Source organism: Eriocheir sinensis, chromosome 59 (assembly GCF_024679095.1).
Source record: "Eriocheir sinensis breed Jianghai 21 chromosome 59, ASM2467909v1, whole genome shotgun sequence".
NCBI classification, from domain to species: domain Eukaryota; kingdom Metazoa; phylum Arthropoda; class Malacostraca; order Decapoda; family Varunidae; genus Eriocheir; species Eriocheir sinensis.
Genome location: NC_066567.1, coordinates 7,775,701 through 7,798,262, shown reverse-complemented (window position 1 = coordinate 7,798,262; position 22,562 = coordinate 7,775,701). Strand labels below are relative to the sequence as shown.

At 41.1% G+C, this 22,562-nt stretch overlaps 1 protein-coding gene and 2 long non-coding RNA genes across 3 annotated transcripts; 2 read left to right on the top strand and 1 right to left on the bottom strand.

The window, feature by feature from the left end:
* Positions 1-1,245: 1,245 nt before the first annotated feature.
* LOC126985499 (uncharacterized) lies at positions 1,246-5,570 on the top strand. Its single transcript, XR_007738753.1, has 3 exons — positions 1,246-1,654; positions 4,834-4,928; positions 5,181-5,570. It is a non-coding gene; the product is annotated as an uncharacterized LOC126985499 (long non-coding RNA).
* Positions 4,239-12,218, bottom strand: LOC126985498 (uncharacterized). The gene is made up of 6 exons (XM_050840487.1): positions 12,113-12,218; positions 8,024-8,233; positions 7,092-7,212; positions 6,556-6,680; positions 5,577-5,688; positions 4,239-5,208 (listed from the first exon to the last, which is right to left on the bottom strand). The coding sequence occupies exons 2-6, from the start codon at positions 8,210-8,212 to the stop codon at positions 5,060-5,062; spliced, it is 696 nt and encodes a 231-aa protein (XP_050696444.1). The 5' UTR covers positions 8,213-8,233; positions 12,113-12,218; the 3' UTR covers positions 4,239-5,059.
* Positions 12,219-18,726: 6,508 nt separating this feature from the next.
* Positions 18,727-21,002, top strand: LOC126985497 (uncharacterized). Its single transcript, XR_007738752.1, has 3 exons — positions 18,727-19,015; positions 19,999-20,149; positions 20,598-21,002. It is a non-coding gene; the product is annotated as an uncharacterized LOC126985497 (long non-coding RNA).
* The last annotated feature ends 1,560 nt before the right edge of the window (positions 21,003-22,562 follow it).

Genomic DNA, 22,562 nt, shown 5'->3' with positions numbered 1-22,562 from the left:
TTGAAAGACATTACTTCTTGAGGTACAAATAATATTAAAAGCCTTGGAGTCCTGTTTGTTAGAGTAAATCCAGATCCTTTGTGTGTAGTTTATTTTTTATTTTTTTTACAATAAGGGAAGCAGCTCAATGGTAAACTCAAGCAAAATATCCCTCTATGAACTGCTCCTGTATAAATGAATGTAGAGTTAGCTTTAGTCACTCTTTTTCTCTTGGTTCTTCTTTGGTTTGATTGAGGATCTTGGTTCCCTTTCAGTATATATATATAAATAATCTTCATATAAAGTTGATGTTGACATTGAAGGACATTCTTTGAGAATAAAATTATTAAAAACCTTGGAGTGTTTGTTAGAGTAGTCCAGTCCCTTTGTGTGTAGTTTATTTTTTATTTTTTTTACAATAAGGGAAGCAGCTCAATGGTAAACTCAATCAAGCAAAATATCCCTCTATGAACTGCTCCTGTATAAATGAATGTAGAGTTAGCTTTGTGTATGTTATTTCAGTCACTCCTTAATGTCTTCTTTTTACTACATTAATCCAGTACACAATCATTAGAACTTGATTATTGTTTTCTTTTCAATGTTAGCATAAGATTACTTGACTACCAAACATCATGCTGTCAGACATTCCCATAATTTATTGTCAAGATGAAGGAAAGAGAAGTGTGAAGTTAAGTAATATGATAACGTGTTGCTATAACTGACATCAAAGGAGGAAAAAGTAGATATGTTAATAACAGGAATATGCAAACCCTTCCAATGGCCCTCCAGGAGAGATGCTAACTAGCTAACTAACAGGGAGCATACTTCACTTTAACAATGGTCCGATTTTTCCCTCATGCATTACTCTCTGTTCGTACCTTTGTTTGTGTCATCTATATAGACTGCATGCTTGTTTGCTATTCTGTAATGTAATGTTTTTTTCTTGTATTTTTAGAATGTAGTATTAAGAGGAGGGTATAGTAGTTAGGTGGGCTGGACAGTGGCTGAGTGTACCTCGTTATGCATTAAGCTACCTGGAATACCTGTAAAAAAAAAAGTGTATGCCTGCTTCCAGTACAAAGACGTGGGAATTTTGTACTTCTGCAATGAGGATAAAAGGTTCTCACACACACACACACACACACACACACACACACGAAACAGTAGCACACTCTTGATTGGCTGTCCCTAAAAGTATGTCAAAGTAGAATAAAGATATTTTTTGTCATTGTATTTAATTAGTGTTATGCCATCCTAGAGAGGGATGAGAAGGGGGTAAACGGAAAGGTAGAAGAAAAGGGGAAATGATAAAGGAGAGGTAGAAGAAAGGGAAAAGAGAGAGAGATAAACCTACATATTAAGATCCATTGAAAAAAGAAGGCCGTAAATTCTAAAAGATCAATGGTTTCATCTCATACGGTCAATAGTCTACCTTTCCCTCAAGTAATCGCCATCTTTTCTTTATATTGTTCTCGAAAAAAAAACTATACACCAATAATAAGGAAAACAGTAAATAAACCATATTAATAGGCTGGGAAAACATCTTGAATCATATAATAGGTACCACGTGTGCTCTTATACGCGTGGTCCCTGAAGCGAAGCAGCAGACGAACCAAAACAAAGACCACGTGGAGGCCTGTCCGAGCGCGGCGTCATATCTTAGGCGTGTAGCAAGGTGAGCAGCCATTACTGTCACTAGTGTACCCATGATTTATGTCCTGAAGGTCCTGTGTTTGATGTGGTTTAAGAAAATAACGTGTGGGGCTTGTGGCTTGCGGGAGGAACGTAATGTGCAGGGGTATCACGAAACTGGCTGACAGGGGCATAAGCAGCCATTAATATCACTAGTGTGGAAATAATGTATGTTCTTGAGGTCCTTTGGTTGATGTGGTTGAGGAAAATTGGTTAGTGTGGGGCTTCGTGGCTTTGGGTAGGGGCGTATGTGCAGGGGTATCACGAAACGGGTTGACAGGGGCATAAGTAGCCATTATTAATATCACTATTGTAGCCATGATTTATGTCCTGGTAGTCCTGTGGTTTATGCGGCTATGGGAAATTACTTGTGTGGGCTTTGTAGTTTAGGGGAGGGGCGTAATGGGCAGGGCCTGGGCAGGGTGACAGGGGCGCCCCTCCTTAGACACAGGTAGTACAAGTAAGGACACAGGTCACTCAGGTAGAGATACGGGTAACTCAGGTAGGGATACGGATAACTCAGGTATTGTGGAGGCTGCGCTTTCGTAAATATTATCCTCTATTTTCAACAATAAATAGTCCTTGAATTGGATTTTGAAAGCGTTCCCATGATTGTTGAACGTTTGTAGAAAAGATCTATGAAGAGCTGGTGATGTTTCAATAGGTAGGTAATTAAATACTGGCACGGTTCTAAAACGAATCTTTACCCGTCATTTTTTTTTAAACCAACAAATTTACCCTCGTAAACTTAACGGATATAATATAGTACAGTACCTTATCGCCACTATGGACAGTAACCTATCGCCGCTAATATAGCCTAAATAGTAACGACTTGACTGCCCTCCATCCGTACACCCCAAGGAGCCTACACAAGGAAGATAGGGATATATACGCTATATTTGAGCTAAGGGAGAGAGCCAAGAGAAGATGGCGCCACTGTAAACACTTGCCTGCGCCATGACGGGCTGGGGCCGAATACCATCCTGACCCCTCAAGCAAGCCTACCGGCGCTATAGGCGTAGACGTAAAAAAAAAAAAAAAAAAAAAAAAAAAGAGTTGGGAAGACTGCCCGCGTGATGTCAGCACCAGTGTAGCAGCGTTCCCGGACGTGCGATAATACCGGTAATGTATGATAATCGGATCAGCTTCATGGACGTCGATTTATTCTTCCTACTCTCCAAAACATCAATAGTCAATGGTTCTAACATTAAGCATGAATGGATATCGTCATGTGGGTGGGTGAGACTGTTGCGGGTCAGAAATTAGCAAGTACGATGTGCTGAGTACGACGCTGCTCCGGCCTGGCCACCGCAATTCAAATAAGTTTAGTCACCAAGCCAGTGATATGATGGTGCTCTTGGTGCTTAGAGAGTCTCCCGCCGATTATACACAGCTTAACCATGGTGCCTGCCGCCCTACACGACACACCAGTCCGACCTGTAACTCCTTCATGGCCAGAAAAAGGGTAGGGGGTCATAGGCCGCCTCCACCCACCCCAACACGGACACGGGCATGGACACAGGTAAAGGTAAGGTCGGGGGTATACACTAGCTGCGCATGGCCTCGGTGTTCATCTCCGTCCCATTGGCCCTTGAGCCTGTGTTAGGTGAGAACCCACCACCCTGGGACACAGGGTAAAGGTGAACTGCGGTACCACAGTTTACCTTACCCAGGTTTCTCCGGGTTCCCTTTTATTGACCAACCTGAAAAGGAGGATGAGCGGCTGCGTGAGCTGCATTCAACTGCCCTGGCTGGGATTTGAACGTGGCCCCGGTCCAGTCCAGGGCACAAATATCGACAATGCCTATGCTCGTGTTGAGCGAGTTCATGACAGTAGGCCAAGGCAGTATATTTACCGTAAGACTCCTTGATGAGATCTGCCGTTATTCTGGATTACGTAACCGAGAAGTGAAATTTTCCAGGATATCAATGTCTTTGCCACAAGCATGAACAGACTACTGTTTCATCTGGTGAGCCGCCATCAACATCTCTTCAAAAATGGACCAGTAAGTAAACCATTGTATGATGTCAAGTTTAATATGGCAGGTTAGAAAAACAAGGGTTAAGATTCGTTTTAGGTCCGTGCCAGTATCTCATTACCTACCTTATGAAACATCAGTATCTCTTTATGTATCTTTTCTACAAACCTTCAACAATCATGGAAACGCTTTGAAAATCCAATTCAAGGACTTTTTTTTTACTCTTGAAAATAGGGGATAATGTTTACGAAAGCGCGTCGCCTCCTCTGCTGGCCTCGGCGACTCTGCAGCCGGTGTTGCGAGAAATACCTCCTCGCTGAAATAAGTCACATATACATGTGGGGGGGGGTCTATGCCCCCCTGGTTAGAAGGGGGGGTCGAGGGGGGTGCAGCCCCCCTGTTAGTAGGTCGTAAAGTTCGGTTGGAGTAGTTTAAATATGCTCCCCGACCCTAAGCCCTCTGCGAGCTATTTTGCGGCTGCGGCGGCTGCAGCGTCGCTAGAGGATGTGACGCGCTTTCGTAAACATTATCCCCTATTTTCAAGAGTAAAAAAAAAGTCCTTGAATTGGATTTTCAAAGCGTTTCCATGATTGTTGAAGGTTTGTAGAAAAGATATATGAAGAGATACTGATGTTTCATAAAGTAGATCATGAGATACTGGCACGGACGTAATACGAATCTTTACCAAAACAAGTTATCCATACAAGGTGTTGTGTTCTCTAAATGAGTAGATGTTTTTTTTTTTTTACCATACTGTGAATTATGTATATACAATGCATATAACATGGTGTGGATATTACATCTTTGCAAGTCACTTTTGATTTAGACTTTAGAGGTTCTTCAGAGAGATTGTCATCCGTTCCCTTTTTTAATACATAATAAATCTGTTTATACCAATTGTCATCATTATATTTGGTTAAACTAGCTAACAACTGCTTCTAATATACCGAAAAAATAGCATGCAGAGTGCATAGGATACTTCTTTTGCTTCACATTTGCGAAGGTTTTAGTTCCCGGTCGTACCAATTTACTGCGTAAACGGCTTGATTATGTGTTCCCTAGTTTTACCTTATATTTTATTGTGAGGGATAATTGTGCATGAAACAAGTTTTTACTCATGCTAATAATCACCTCAGTGTTATGAAATATATATCAAAGTATTAATTGACAATTGAATCGGCAGAGGCATATGTCAGAGGAGTGCGTCGCCTTGCCCACCTTTTGATGCCAAACCTGGGGTTCCTCTTGGCAAATCTCCATTTAGGCCCCCTTCCCATTGTAAGTACCTCCATCTACAATTTCAACAATCCAATTAATTTGTCTTGGTCTATCACATAAAGCCTGCTCCACCACCATCAAACCTTCATCACACCAAATCAAATCTCACACCACCACCACCACCACCATTTTTAGTACAGGGGTATCTGGCAGAAGTAGTAATTGGGTTGCCAGCAGTCTGTCATGATCCAAGTGCCGTCAATGGTCATGGCTGCACAGTTACGGTCCTTAAGATTCCATACGCCTTTCCAGCTCCAGTTGGTGTACCCGACGTCCCGCCCTGGAATAGAGGATGAATGGGTGGATGAATGCGGATCTCTGGTAGATGACTAGATGGGTGTGGATGCTACTACTACTGCTACTGTTACTGCTTCTGGTGCTACCACTAGATGGGGAGATGGAGATGAGCCTTTTACCATTGTGAATTTCATTGGGGAGTTTGTATTTGAGGGATTTACTTAGGTTACAATTGGTTTTCTACTTACGATTCTTTTACAATTATTTTTATTTTTCGATGGTGTAGTGGTGGTAGACTTAAGTAGAATCTGCACCTCAATTTTGATCTGATTTGCAATATCACACACACACACACACACACACACACACACACACACACACACACACACACACACACACACACACACACACCATTGAAGTACGTCCAGTGTCCCTCCTTGGCCTCGTCTGTTATCCCAATGGTTGCCTCAAACACTGGGGGCATTTGCATCAAGTTTGACAGGAACTGGTTCATATCGTCATCCTGTGGGAAGGCAGGCCAAGAGAACATCTGTTATTAGTGGTTTGTTGGACTTGTACTGTAGCCATCACCATCGTTAAGTGTTTTATTATCATTGTCACTTTATTGTCATGCAGGAAAATGGTACTCTAGAATTGGTTACATTTTTAGAAGGTTGAGTAGAAATTAAACATTAGTGTGGTTTTGGCTAGTTTAGTCAGTCCTTCACTTTTAGGTGGCATCAGTTTCTGCACCTCACTCTGATACATCTTTTACAGGCCAATGGAACTCCTTTTTGTCTGCTTTTAAAATTGCTACTTGGGGAAGGGCATTTTGCATCTGTGTCTCATCTGAAGGATATTTGAGTGGTACTGGATTGCACTTACCATTAATTTTACCATCACGGTCCATCACATCCTTGCATCACACTATTGTATTACTTCATCACAATGTACACCTCATCATCACTGTACTGTTCTGTATTTAATAGGTATATTCACTTTCGTTTGCCATTATATCCCTTCACTTCAGTAATAACCTCCTTCCAATAGCTTGCATGACATCCCTCCAGCACTGAACAACACAACTCTGGTAATTTCCACTACCTTATACCACCATACCCTCACATTTTACTACTAATACATCCCTACATTAGTGAATCACTCTACTATTAGTCATCCCCGTTACCTAATACTACTACACCCTCCATCTACATCTTTCTATATCACTGAACAACTCTTGATCATTTCCGCTACCTTATATCACAGCCTTTCATGCCACTACTAATCAAACCACTTGCTACTAGTCATTCCCACTCCATTATACCTCTCCTGACACTGCACGCACTAACTACCTACACTTCACCTCACAATTACGTCATGAAACACTCACTGTAATGATGGGCAGGGTGCCGAAGTATTTGGTGTCACAGGCGATCAGTGCCTGCTTGGGTGTCAGTCTCTTCCGTTCCAGTATGATGTAGTGTGTCCCCCAGAGGACGTAACCGTCCTCCTCATCTGTGTGGTGTTGCTTACCATTAGTGATTGTAAAGATCCAGGAGAGTCAATGTTCATATTGCCTGTCTCATAATTAATCAGTCCCAAAATTGTGGTATTTATTTGAAACCTTTGATGTGTGGACTATTCCTCCAGTCGAGTGCTCTGTTTTACTACGAGATACACCACTATTACCGACCCAGTTTGATGGGAAATAAGGCCCAAAGAGACTCAAGCAAAATGGAGGTGTTATTCAATGAGATTTATCGTTTTGGGACTGGTGTGTGTGTGTGTGTGTGTGTGTGTGTGTGTGTGTGTGTGTGTGAAGGAGTCAGCTTAAGGGCACATTATTAGTAATTCCTTAAAAACAAATGGTGCTAAATGGAGGCTCCACCTTGCCACTAGCACCGCCTCCCCGCCAGCCACACTTACCCCTCGCCTGCACATAGAGGGTGTAGCTGTCTACCCTCACCACCGCCATGTCCTTCCCCTTGGCGTACATGACACACGTTCCTTCCAGCTGGGAGCAGGCGAAGGCGTTGCATTGCCTGTGCTGTTCATGAGGAAGAGAAGGAAGGTTAGCCATTAGCCTCTGAAAGTGGCTCACAAAAGGTCGTAGGAAACAGGGCCGGCGCGTGAAGTTGAAGGCTTATTGTCCAGCCCGAAAGGAGGAATGAAGAGCTAGCTGGGTTGCATGCTGACTGCTAATGACATCTAATTGGTGGTAAAGAATCGTCACTACTACACACACACACACACACACACACACACACACACACACTAAAAAAATGAGAAAAGGAAGGTGCTTGAAAGACATAAAAAGATATAGCTTCCTGCAAAGAAACATAGAGGTTTGGAATAGACTAAGTGAGGATGTAGTATCGGCGAAGTGTGCACAGCTTTAAGGAAAAACTGGGCAAGTACAGATGTGGAGACGGGACCACACGAGCGTAAGCCCAGGACCTGTAAAATTACAACCGTAAATCTTAGGAATAGCGGCTCCTAGCGGGTGCGGGTTTAGGGCACGGTGTGGTGGTAATTACAACATTTCTAGCACGTACGACGGGGTTTTGACAAGCGGACAGGCGTGTTTATGTCACAAGAGGTGTATTTTTTCACGCTGGCCTCACGATTTCTTCCAAGTCGATGGGCGATGAGACTGCGAGCTCCGGGGTGAAGAAAGGGAAGAGCCCGCCCGGAAAAAATACACCCCTTGTGACATAAACACGCCTGTCCGCTTGTCAAAACCCCGTCGTATGTGCTAGAAATGTTGTAATTACCACCACACCGTGCCCTAAACGCACACCCGCTAGGAGCCGCTATTCCTAAGATTTACCATTACAACTAGGTAAATACACACACACCTTCACACATTTCTCCATGCACCCGTCGCAGGTGGCCTTGACGGTGGCCACGGCGGCGCTGGGGGGCAGCCACTTCCCCCTCAGCTCCGGGAAGGTTTTATATTTGCCGGGTAGGCCCTCAGCCCCCTCGCGCACCGAAACCATCACCACCACCACCACCACCACCTTCAGTGCCTCCCTCAGACTCATGGGTTGGGGTCACGCTGAGGTCTGTCAAGAGGGAGTCAAGGATAGGGAAGAATTAGGATAATATGTATTTTTTTTTTCGACTACTTCTTTTCCCTGGTTTTCAGATTGTCTAGTTATAGGATTCTGTGTATTGTGTGTGGTCTTTATGGTTTGTGTGTTGCCCTCGGTGTGTCGTGCGTGAGAGGTGGGTGTGTTTGGTTGCCGGCACTCGTGGAATTTCCTGACTAATTCATGTAACCTGTTCCTTGGAGTCTGTGATGTCAGGCGTAACGAAGGTGTGCGTTTGTTTGCTTGTTTGTTCAATATCATCACCACAACCACCACCATCAAAACAACAATCACTACTACCACTACTTTTGCTACTAATACTACTTTTTTTTTGCAACAAAGGAGACAGCTCAAGGGCACACAAAAAAAGGAAACAATAATAAAAAGAAGCCCGCTACTCGCTGCTCCTAAAAAGAATCCAAAGAGGTGGCCGAAAGACTACTACTACTACTACTACTACTACTACTACTACTACTACTACTACTGTTCCCCCACCACATACCACCACAACCTCCGGAAACATTTATTACGAATGGTTTATTAATGTAGGTAATCAGAGCAAGAATTTCATTATTTACGAGGTAATGAAGGAGAGAGAGAGAGAGAGAGAGAGAGAGAGAGAGAGAGAGAGAGAGAGAGAGAGAGAGAGAGGTAAATCTCGACGGAGGTAAAAGTTTTGTCTCCACCTAAGGGAAGGGTAAGGAGGGAGGGAGGGAGGAGGGGGAGAGAGAGAGGAGGAAAGGGATTTACGAAAAGTTGGAGAATTATTGTTTTGTTCTTCTTGTGTTGGTGTTGTAATCCCAGAGAGAGAGAGAGAGAGAGAGAGAGAGAGAGAGAGAGAGAGAGAGAGAGAGTGTGTGTGTGTGTGTGTGTGTGTGTGTGTGTGTGTGTGTGTGTGTGTGTGTGTATTGGGGGCCATGGCAGCACTGACGTACATTGACAACGGTATCCACTGTACACACACACACACACACACACACACACACACACACACACACACAAGCAGCCATACAGAAAGGCAGATAATCACACACACACACACACACACACACACACACACACACACACACACACACACACACACACACACACACACACACACACAATACCGTTTGAGGGCAGCTGGTAATAATTGAATACACAATCGGAGTTTAATTAGTATTCACAATGGGAAACAAGGCGGAGATAGACGGAGGCGAATGTTAGTTTAGTATTACATGGAATTGAACGTGAAAGTGAGTGAAAGGGAGTGTGTCTGAACTGGTGTGTGAAAGCGAGCGAATTGAAAGTGTCAGAAGGAGCAGTAATTGGATTTAGAATCGTACGAGAGTAAATGAAAATAAAGAGTTTATGAGGAGCAAAAATAAATAAAATAAAAAGATAAAAAAATGAATAGATAAATAAATACATAAACGGGTACTCATTTGTTCAGTGAAGAAGGTGAAGAATGAGGGAATAGAACAACAACAACAACAACAACAACAACAAAAACAGCTCTAATAAGTCTACAGAGAGAGAGAGAGAGAGAGAGAGAGAGAGAGAGAGAGAGAGAGAGAGAGAGAGACATAACCACATCCTGTTTCTAGTATGATCCGAATGCAACAAAGAAAGTAACCGCGTCTAAGGGATCTCCGGAAACGATTTTGAAACACACAATTCAAGTGAAACATTCGCTGGAAGAGGAACTTTGTCCCTGCCCTATGTTTTTATTTTTTTAAATCGAGCTTCGTCATTCATGTTTCTTTATTTTTTAGCTTATCTTTATCTTCTGTCAGTGGTGTTTTAACTATGTACTTTTCTTATTCTTTCGTTTTTTGTCGTATCATCTTTTTTTCTCTCTTATTCTTTCGTTTTTCTCTATCACTTATCTTTTTCTCTTTCTCATTATTTCGTTTTTTGTCTTATCTCTTATCTTTTTATCTCATTCTTTCGTTTTTCTCTATCACTTATCTTTTTCTCTTTCATTCTTTCGTTTTTTGTCTTATCTCTTATCTTTTTATCTCATTCTTTCGTTTTTCTCTATCACTTATCTTTTTCTCTTTCTCATTCTTTCGTTTTTTGTCTTATCTCTTATCTTTTTATTTCATTCTTTCGTTTTTTGTCTTATCTCTTATCTTTTTATTTCATTCTTTCGTTTTTTTGTCTTATCTCTTATCTTTTTATTTCATTCTTTCGTTTTTTGTCTTATCTCTTATCTTTTATTTCATTCTTTCGTTTTTGTCTTATCTCTTATCTTTTATTTCATTCTTTCGTTTTTGTCTTATCTCTTATCTTTTATTTCATTCTTTCGTTTTTTGTCTTATCTCTTATCTTTTATTTCATTCTTTCGTTTTTGTCTTATCTCTTATCTTTTTATTTCATTCTTTCGTTTTTTGTCTTATCTCTTATCTTTTTATTTCATTCTTTCGTTTTTTTGTCTTATCTCTTATCTTTTTATTTCATTCTTTCGTTTTTTGTCTTATCTCTTATCTTTTTATTTCATTCTTTCGTTTTTTGTCTTATCTCTTATCTTTTTATTTCATTCTTTCGTTTTTTGTCTTATCTCTTATCTTTTTATTTCATTCTTTCGTTTTTTTGTCTTATCTCTTATCTTTTTATTTCATTCTTTCGTTTTTTGTCTTATCTCTTATCTTTTTATTTCATTCTTTCGTTTTTTTGTCTTATCTCTTATCTTTTTATTTCATTCTTTCGTTTTTTGTCTTATCTCTTATCTTTTTATTTCATTCTTTCGTTTTTTTGTCTTATCTCTTATCTTTTTCTCTCATTCTTTCGTTTTTTGTCTTATCTCTTATCTTTTTATTTCATTCTTTCGTTTTTTGTCTTATCTCTTATCTTTTTCTCTCATTCTTTCGTTTTTTGTCTTATCTCTAATCTTTTTATTTCATTCTTTCGTTTTTCTCTATCATTTATCTTTTTCTCTTTCATTCTTTCGTTTTTTGTCTTATCTCTAATCTTTTTATTTCATTCTTTCGTTTTTCTCTATCACTTATCTTTTTCTCTTTCATTCTTTCGTTTTTTGTCTTATCTCTTATCTTTTTCTCTTTCTTATTCTTTCGTTCTTCGTTTTCTCTCCACTGTCTCTCCTAATCTTTCATTTTTTTCTCTATCTTTTTCTCTTTCTTATTCTTTCGTTCTTCGTTTTCTCTCCACTGTCTCTCCTAATCTTTCATTTTTTTTCTCTATCTCTTATCTTTTTCTCTTTCTTATTCTTTCGTCCTTTGTTTTTTCTCTATTGTATCTCATATTCTCTTTCCGTCTTCTTCCTTTCCTCCTCTTTTTTTCCTCCTTCCTTCCCTTACCTAACTTCATCTTGTCATACCTAATATTTTCATCCATTTCATTATTGTGTTATGTATATGTATTTTATTCTTTCGTTCTGTCTCTTATCTTACTCTTCGTTGTACCTCTCATTCATCTCTCCGTCTTCTTCCTTTCCACCTCTTTTTTTCCCTCCTTATCTCCCTCTTCATTGTAGTACCTCTCATTCATCTCTCCATCCTCTTCCTTTCCTCCCTTTTTTTCCCTCATTCTTTCTTCCCTTACATAACTTGAGCTTGCCATACCTTATCTTTTTATCCATTTAATTATTTTGTTATTTACGTTTACGCATTTCGATTTATTTAACATTCACCTTATTTACATTGAAATTCACGTTTACTACTTTTTACCACATTATTTACGTATGTTTCAAAGGTAGATTTCCCCCTTGATATGAGGTTTACATCTACCATTTTTTACTATTATATATACGGACATTTTCTTAAGTATATATTTCCCCACCCCTTGATTTGAGTGCCAGTTTTAAGAGTGCAAGTAAATCACAGCACAGGTAAAGGTGAAAGCTCTAATTACCCAGGTGTACGTGTGTCTTAGAGAGGTGTTGACAGGTGGGGCGATCAGGTGACACTGGTTGGTGCAGGTAACGAAGGTGTATTGCCCAGGTGTGTGACGTCGTCTGGTTACCTGGACGTTACTAACAACAGCTGAGAGAGAGAGAGAGAGAGAGAGAGAGAGAGAGAGAGAGAGAGAGAGAGAGAGAGAGAGAGAGAGAGAGAGAGATTGGGTATTTATTTTATTTACTTGTCACGCTACATCATATCAAAGCGCGCACACACACACACACACACACACACACACACACACACACACACACACACACACACACACACACACAAGAACAAGAGAGGGTAGCGCTCACTCACTCATGGGGAAACACACACACACACACACACACACAGGATGAGCCTCCGTGGGAACATACAAACGTGACACATTTAAATACCGTGAAACACTGTCATGGGGGGTGGGTGAGGGGAGGATGAGGGGGGGGAGGGGAGGAAGGGAAGGTAAGCTGGATAAAGGGGAGGAAAGGGGAACGGGGAGGGGTGAAGGGGGTTAGGAAAAGGATAGCGGGAAGGGGTGAGGAAAGGGATAGAAGGATAGGGATAGGGGAAGGGGTAAGAGAGTATTTGAATGGGTTTAGGAAAGGGTTATTGCATTGCTGGGTAAGGGAAGGGGAAGGGAGAGGGGAAAGGGAGCAAGGGGAAGGAAAGGAAGAGGAGAGAGGAGGGGGGGGGGAGGAAGGGAAAGGAGGGGACAAAGTGAGGAATTGGTGACTTCCATAATGTAAGTCCTCCTCCTCCTCCTCCTCCTCCTCCTCCTCCTCCTCCTTCTCCTCCTCCTTCACTCCTCTTCCTGCCACACCTCGTCGCATTTTCATGAGGTCTTACAATAACCAGGATAGACCTCATGTCGCAACACACTTACACACACACACACACACACACACACACACACACACACACACACACACACACACACACACACAGTGAAGCATATCGGACCAAAGATGAAAGGACGAATCAACTCGAATTCGAATAGGTAATGGACGGAGGGAGGGAGGGAGAGAAAGGAGGAGGGAGGGAGATAGGTAGGAATGGGGTGGAAGAGGAAGAGAGAGGAGAGAGAGGAAGAGAAGGATACATAGAAAGGGGTAATGGAAGGAGGGAGGAAAGGAAGATGAGGAGGGGAGAGGGAGGAGAAGGAGGGAAGAGAGAGGTTTGAGTGACTCGTAAGAGGTAGGTGTATTCGTGCTCCTCCTCCTCCTCCTTTCTCTCTCTCTCTCTCTCTCTCTCTCTCTCTCTCTCTCTCTCTCTCTCTCTCTCTCTCTCTCTCTCTCTCTCTCTCTCTCTCTCACACACACACACACACACACACACACACACACATTTGTTTGCTCGGTGTATCTTTAATTTGGGAGAGTAGAGGGAGGGAGGGAGGGAGAGGATAGGAGAGAGAGAGAGAGAGAGAGAGAGAGAGAGAGAGAGAGAGAGAGAGAGAGAGAGAGAGAGAGAGAGAGAGGGGGGGTGGAAGGATGGGGAGAGAAAGGAAATTGAAAGCGAGAAATTGCCAAAAACTGACTCTACATTGAGAGAGAGAGAGAGAGAGAGAGAGAGAGAGAGAGAGAGAGAGAGAGAGAGAGAGACTCTCTCTCTCTCTCTCTCTCTCTCTCTCTCTCTCTCTCTCTCTCTGTAATCAGATTCTCATTACGACAAGTCAAGCTAAGGTCACAGTCAGCCAGGTAAGGTCACGTGTCTACATTCCTCCCCTCTCCCCCCTCTTTCCCTCCCTCTCTGTCTCCCTCTCTCCCAATCCTCTATCCCTCCCTCTCCCTCTCCTCTTTCCCCTTGATTCTTTCGTTCTTTCTTCTATCTCCTCTCCATTGTATCCCATTCTCTCCTTCTCCTTCCTCCTCTCCCTCCTCTTTCCTCTTATTCTTTCGTCCTGTCTTTTATTCCCTCTTCATTCTAGCCTTCAATCACCCCTTCCCCATTCTCCTACAATTTCCCTCTTTTTCCCTTCTTTTCCCTTCTTTTTTCTTTACCTTATTTAAGTTTGCCATACCTTACTTTACCTTACCTTTCCTTTCCCTACTCAACCTTACCTTGCCTGACCTCTTCAAACCTAACCTAACCTTTCCTTACTTTGCTTTACCTTACCTTACGGCTTACCTTTCCTTTCCTTTCCTTACCTTTCCCTGCTCTACCTTTCCTTGCCTGACCTGTCAAAATCTAACCTAACCTTTCCTTACTTTGCTTTACTTTACCTTACCCTACCTTTCCTTACCCTACCTTACCTGACCTGACCTTTCCTTCCCCTACCCTACCTTACTCTGCCTGACCTGTCTTAACTTAACCTTACCTTACCTTACCTTACGATACCTTACCCTACGTTACCTTACCTTACCTTACCTTACATTACCTGACCTGACCTCTCCTTTCACTACCCCATCTTACTCTGCCTGACCTGTCTTAACTTAACCTTACCTTACCTATCTTAACCTAATCTAACCTAATCTACCCTTACTTTACCTTACCTTTCCTTACTTTACCTTACCTTACCTTACTCGTACGTTACCAAATATTATTGAAGTTTGATAATTTACCCGTTTGTTGAGCAAGGGGGAAAGCCATCCTCATTAACCTCACCTAACTTAAGGTGTTTCCCTCCTCCTCCTCCTCCTTCTCCTCCTCCTCCTCCTCGTAAGGGCGTGAAAGGTCAGGTGTTGTTAGGTAAGCTCCCGAGGTGGTCGTGTGTGTGTCTGCGTGCATTCGTGTGTGTGTGTGTGTGTGTGTGTGTGTGTGTGTGTTTTCGGTCAGTTTAATCCGAGTGATGGTGTTTTTGCAAATAACACATTCTCTCTCTTTTCTCGATTATTATTATTATTATTATTATTATTATTATTATTATTATTATTATTATTATTATTATTATTATTATTATTTTCGTTATTGTTACTACTACTACTACTACTTGTTACCCGTTTTTAAGTAAGTTTTTAAGTGAGGTGTGGCCGAGAGGTAGCCGTTATAAGTTTACCTTAGTTCACTTTAGTTCTCTCATTAGTTCTCTCTCTCACATGGACATTAAAACGTGTTTTTTTTATTCTAACTATATTAACAGTATTACACAAAAGTTTACAGTTTACGTGAGCGAGTCGCACGAAATCAGAGCCAGCCACACCCAGCGCGGAGTGGGTGATCACCGCCCGCTACCTGCTGTCTTCTCTCCTCGTCTTCGCGTTGTTCGCTCGTTTTATTTGCTTGTTAGTTCGTCCGGAAGGGTGTTGGTTCCGGTTGATGACTGGTAATGAAAGTTATCATTTGCTGATCCTAGTGTCAGTTCGTCACAGCTTCCCACGGCCAAAAGCACGAAGTGTTGTTAAACATCCTGTTATATATATATATATATATATATATATATATATATATATATATATATATATATATATATATATATATATATATATATATATATATATATATATATATATATATATATATATATATATATATATATATATATATATATATATATATATATATATATATATATATATATATATATATATATATATATATATATATATATATATATATATATATATATATATATATTACATACTACTACTACTACTACTACTACTACTACTACTACTACTACTACTACTACTACTACTACGTCACCACTCCCACTACCATCATCGCCATCATCATCATCCTTACACGTCAGTTTTTTCATTGTGAGTAAAATATTAATGTGGTCTAAGAAGTCTCATGAACCGGACTTCCTGTATGATATCAGAGCGCTAGCATAGGCCTGGGGAAGCTGTGGTCATAGATACGTCACGTTCTGGACTACCCAATCACCAGGGCTTTACATAACGTCATTCACTTTAACGGTTAACCAATCAGGAGAGGGCTTTGGTGACGTCACGCCCTCTTCTAGCCAATCATCAGGTGTTTCGTATGGCAATACGCAACGGTGTAGTCAGTTGTTTGGTTCTTGAGTGTGGCTTTGAAGGTCCTGCGAGGTGACGTTTGAGGGAGATGGTAAAGGATGATGATGACTCTCTCTCTCTCTCTCTCTCTCTCTCTCTCTCTCTCTCTCTCTCTCTCTCTCTCTCTCTCTCTCTCTCTCTCTCTCTCTCTCTCTCTCTCTCTCTCTCTCTCTCTCTCGACGGGATAGAGGGGAAGGAAGCCGTTAGTAAACCAGTACTATTTTTCCTATTTAGATTAGTAACTTGAGGTTATGGTAACAAGGTATCGACAACTACTACTACTACTACTACTGCTGCTACTACTACTACTACTACTACTACTACTACTACTACTACTACTACTACTACTACTACTACTACTACTATTTCTACCCTCCTCCCCACCATCGCCACTTTAATATATAGCGCTGGAAACGAAATGATACGTAACAATATTTCTCTCTTGTTATCACGTGCAGCACTTTATCAGGGAGGGTAAAAATAAACATGTACGCCCGGCAATATTTTTTGGATAATGGCTTTTTTTACGTATTTATATTTTTTTTTGAACGAGCTGCACTTACTACACGTGTTAAAAGCTGGTATTTATTATTATTATTTTTGCCCTGCCTTCCATTACACTAAATGAAAACAATTAGGGGCAGAGAGAGAGAGAGAGAGAGAGAGAGAGAGAGAGAGAGAGAGAGAGAGAGAGAGAGAATAATCGAGGTAGGAATGGAGAGAAACTGGAAAATATAGAGAATAAGAGAAAATGATATGAAAATAAGAGAGAGAGAGAGAGAGAGAGAGAGAGAGAGAGAGAGAGAGAGAGAGAGAGAGAGAGAGAGAGAGAGAGAGAGAGAGAGAGGATAATTGAGGTAGGAATAAAGAAAAACTGGAAAATATAGAAAATAAGAGAAATAAATGATAGAGAGAAAGGAAAATGAGAGAGAGAGAGAGAGAGAGAGAGAGAGAGAGAGAGAGAGAGAGAGAGAGAGAGAGAGAGAGAGAGAGAGAGAGAGAGAGAGAGAGAGAGAGAGAGAGAGAGGCGTGGGTATGTAGGGAAAACAAACTGCATAGTAACGATGAAAAATGGAGGGAGGGAAGAGGAGGAGGAGGAGAAACGTGGAAACAGGGAAGAGTAGGCAGCAGAGGGGGTTTGGGCTTCCGACGAGTCTGACTGGTGTAGTGATTGCCTCTTGTTGTCTTGTTTGTTCTCTCTGTTGTCTTGTTTGTCCTGTTTGTTGTCTTGTTTGTCTTGTTTGTTGTCCTGTTTATTTTCCTGTTGTTTTGTTTGTCCTGTTTGTCCTGTTTATTTTTGTTTGTTGTCTTGTTTGTTGTCCTGTTTGTCCTGTTTATTTTTCTGTTTGTTGTCTTGTTTGTCTTTTTTGTTGTCCTGTTTGTCCTGTTTGTCGTGTTTATTGTCCTGTTTGTTGTTTAGTTTGTTTGTTTGTTATCCTGTTATTCCTGATTGTCTAGTTTGTTGTCTTGTTTGTCCTCTCTGTTGTCTTGTTTGTCCTCTCTGTTGTCTTGTTTGTCCTCTCTTATCTAGTTTGTCGTATGGAAGAGGTGCACACTGTTGTCTTTTCCTGATTTATAATAATGACTAGTTTGATCTCTGAATAAGCTGATGATCGTGTTTATTTTGGCTACTTAGACAGAAACTTTATTTTTCCAATGACATAATGGTTCAATAAAAAAAATCCCTCAAATGTCTGTGATTGTGAGGTTGTTATTCCTAGTTGGTGGCTCTTTTTGTAGCCTGGAAGAGGAGGAGGAGGAGGACAATCGTTTTTATTTTGGCTGCATCGACAGGAACTTTATTTTTTTATGATGGACGACGATCCAGGGAAAAAAAAAATCCCCCAAATATCTGTGATTGTGAGGTGGTAATTCCTAGTTGATGGCTCTTTTTGTAGCCTGAAGCACGAGGAGGAGGAGGAGGAGGAAGAGGAGGAGGAGTCTTGTAAGGGCAGGTAACACAAAGGCCATGTATTATCTTTCAAAGGGACCACCTGCCTTAGTGATTTAATCTGTTTCTCAGGCCCTGTAGTGACCGGCAGACAGAGGGGGAGGAGGAGGAGGAAGAGGAGGAGGAGGAAGAGAGGGGGAGGAGGAGAAGGAGGAAGATGATGATGAGGAGGAGAGGAGGAGGGGGAGGAGGAGAAGGAGGAAGATGATGATGATGATGATGAGGAGGAGGAGGACGAGGCCTGTGAAAGTGCAGCGGAGGGATGAGAGAATTTAAAGAGAAGAATCCATTGCAGTGAGAGAGAGAGAGAGAGAGAGAGAGAGAGAGAGAGAGAGAGAGAGAGAGAGAGAGAGAGAGAGAGAGAGAGAGATTATTTAATGCTACCGGGGTATACTTTGTGAATTTATTGTTATGAAAGAAAAATATAGTAGTAATAAAAATAATAACAATGGTAATATAACAAGTAACCCAGAATAAAAGTACATGAAAAATATAAATTACACAAACATGTACACACACACACACACACACACACACACACACACACACACACACACACACACACACACACACACACACACACACACACACAAGACCAGGTTTTCCCACACTTAAGCTGCGGAAATTCCTGTCGTTTGAATCACCTTCTGAGCATATAAAAGCACACACACACGCGCTCAACACCACAACAATCTTCTAACCCTCAAGACACACACGCACACACGCTCACACAAGATTACCACAGCCGTTATACACAGACACTAATCGTAAACACATCTTGAATACCTCTGCTGCAGTGTCAAAGGCAGTACTCGAGGTTACTTAAGTTAGATTCACTCCCGTTTGGTGTTTGTTTATCAAGGAACGATGGTGTCTCTCGGCAAGGTGATGGGGTGGTGTGTGGCCCTGGTGATGGTGGTGGTGATGGTGATGGTGACGCCGAGTGAAGGATTCTATGGACAAGGTTAGTATTGTGTCGTAGTTGTTGTATTGTTGTATCTGTTGTATGATTGCATTTGTTTTTATTTGTGTTGTATTTTTCGTAGGGGTTTCATTTTTGACATTTCCTCCAATAACCAAAACAGTGAATACTCAAACCACTTCTAAGCTTGTCCAATATATACTATCATTAATTTTATCTGCCACTGTCAATAGTTTTCTGCTTCTCTTGGACACCTTGCCATCTTTTCTATTGTTTGTTTTTAATTTTTTCACTTCTATTTTTTGTTTTTTTCCCATTTTTTTGTGGACAGTTTTTGCTTATTTTACCATCCAATCTACTTTTTTCGCAGCTACCTCGTTTCATGGCCACACCTTGCTATCTTTTCTAGTTTTTGTTTTAGTTTTTATTAGTTTTTCTACTGGTTTTTGTTTTTTCTAGTTTCTGTCGACATTTTTTTTTGCATATTTTATAACCCAATCTAGACTATTCCTCACGCATTCGCCCTCGTTTCCTGGCCACACCTTGATGTCTTTTTCAGTTTATTTTAGCTTTTGTTCTATTTTCTTTTCATTAATCTCTTGTTGACACTTTTTGCGTATTTTACCATCCAATCAAGATTTTTCTCACACATTCTCCCCCTCGTTTCATGGCCACACCTCTGTCTTTTTAAGTTTCTGATCTATCTTTTGTTCTATTTTCTGTTCATTATTGTTTTCTATCTCTTTTTGACACTTTTTTTTTCATATTTTACCATCCAACCAAGACTTTTCCTCACGTATTCACCTCCTCCTCCCTCGTTACATGGCCACACCTTGATGTCTTTTTTAAGTTTGTTCTATCTGTTGTTCTATTTCCTGTTCATTGTTGGTGTCTATCTCATGTTGACACTTTTTTGCATATTTTACCATCCAATCAAGACTTGTCCTCATGATTCACCTCCTCCTCCTCCTCCTCTCGTTTCATGGCCACACCTTTTCTCACCTGCCCTCGCCTCCCTTCCGCAGGTAACATCATGAGGCGCCTGTACCCCAACGGCCCCAGCGAGTACTGGAACATGAGGACAAAGAAACATGGGGGATACGAGTATTATTCTCCCAGAGGCCAAGCTCCGGGTGTATACCTTCCCTGATCTCCGGCGACCATCCTTACTAGTAGGTCAGTGCTGGTTTTTTTCGAAGTACATGATAAGGATAGTTTCTGATAGTTTGATAGTTGAGGATAGTTACTGATAGTTTAATAAGGATAGTTTCTGAAAGTTTGATAGTTACTGATAGTTTAATAAGGATAGTTTCTGAAAGTTTGATAGTTACTGATAGTTTGATAAGGATAGTTTCTGATTGTTTGATAGAGTTTGATAGTTAAGGATAGTTTCTGATAGTTTGATAGTTACTGATAGTTAATAGTTAAGGATGTTTAATGACAGTTTGATAGTTATGGATAGGCACCAGTTGTTTGACAGTTTAGGATAGTTTTATAGTTATGTCAGTGTACGTGTTTAGTATTCTTTTTTATGCTGTTTTTGTATCGTAAATGGATCATGTGGTAAGGTGTGCAAAAGTGTGTAAGTGTATAACAAACTAATTCACTTATTATTTTTTTTCAGAAGGAATTAAATGAAGGAGTTGATGGACTCAAGACACCTGTTACTGTCTTCACACCCTCCACACACCTATCCACTCTTCAAGGCAGCCCCTCCTGATGCTCTACACACCTGCAGCACACCCTCTCATCCTACACACACCTTCCACACCTGTATACTCAGCCTTCACCTCCACTCAGCTCTCCAGTCACGGTCAGCCCCCAGTGTTAACTCATCCTCGTTACGCACCTGTAGACTCGCCTGTAATTAGAGCACCTGTTAACTTGCACCTGTACTCTATACCTGAGGAAATGTATACCTGCAAACCAATGACATGAAGACCTTTTGTTTACCTGTGGATCGTGAGTACTGCAAACACCTGTATAACTTACCTGGGTGGACTTACTAATAAAACTGTAGAGCATGGTACCTGTAGTTTAGTATTTTGGACCTTAATTAACCTACCTTAGTTTACCTATAGCAGCCTAATTGTAGCATTTTGTAGCATTTATGAGTTGAGGTGAAAATGATCCAAGAACAAAAAAATACCATACATAGAAAGTTGAATTATTGTTATTGTTTCTATTGTTTTTCTGCTATTATCGTTTTTGGTATTACTTGTTCGACTTCTATTACTACTACTACTACTACTACTACTACTACTACTACTACTACTACTACTACTACTCTTACTACTACTATTTCTATTTTTATTATTGCCCTCAGCACTTGTTATTGTTGTTGGTGTTGTTGCTGAATCTGAAAATTGGTTTAGTCTTTGTTTTTGTTCGCTGACTTTGTGATGGAGAGTGGAAGGGAAAAATGGAGGGATTGAGGGAGAGAGGGAGGAAGGGATTAAAAGAGACAGGAAGGGAGGGAATCAGAGCGAGAGGGAGGCAGGGAGGCAGATAAAGGGATGGAGGGATGAAGAGGTAATCGGAGGGAGGGAGAGAGGGAGGGAAAAGTCAGGAAGGGAGAGATTAAGTAAGATTGGAGAGAGGTAGAAATATGAAATAAACTTGTATATGGAGGGAAGGGAGATAACGAGGGATGGAGGGAGAAAATATATGAGATGAGGGAGAGGAAAAATGAAAGTAAGAAAGTCAGGTAGAGAACAAGAAAGATGGAGAAAGGAACGAATATGGAATAAACTTGTACATGGAGGAAAGGGAGAGAAAGATAGATTGAAGGAGAAAATTATTAAGATGAGAGAGAGGAAGAAGGTAGGGAGAATATCAGAGAGATAAGTAAGATGAAAAAAAAAGGTAGAAATATTGAATCAGCTTGTACATGGAAGAAAGGGAGAGAATAAGGATCGAAGGGAGAAAATCATATAAGAAGATGAGGGAGAGAAACTATGATGTGAGGGAGATAGGGAATAAAAAGGCAAGGAAGGAGGGAGAAAAGAAAGGATTGAAGAAAGGTAAATTGGGAGAGAGGGAGAGAACAGAGGAGGGAAGGGAGGGTAAGGAGGAGTGAAGGGAGGAATAATACGACATTCTCCCTCCAGTACATGCGTTTTCCTCCCTTCCTGCACATGTCTGTAGAATTATGCACTCCCTTCCTCCCTCCCTCCCTCCCTACCTCCCTCTCTTGCTTACAGTCTTCCCTCCTCCTTGTCCTTTCTCGCCTTCTTCCTTTCTTTTTCTCTCCTTTCGTTATCTCCCTTTCTCTCCCTCCCTTACAAACTCCCTTCCATCCTTTCCATCTCTACCTTTTCTTTTTACTTCCCTCCCTCCCATTTTTTCTCCCTTACTGCCTATTTCTCTCCCTCTCCCATTCTCGTTATCTCCCTTTGTTCCTCACGATCCCTTTCTCTCCCTTACAAACTCCCCTCTTCCTTCCTTTCCCTCTCTGCCTTTTCTATTTACCTCCCTTCCTCCCATTCTTTCTTCCTTCTTCCCAATTTATCTCCCTCTCCCTTTCTCGTTATCTCCCTTTGTTCCTCCCTCTCCCTTTCTCGTTATCTCCCATTGTTCCTCCCGATTC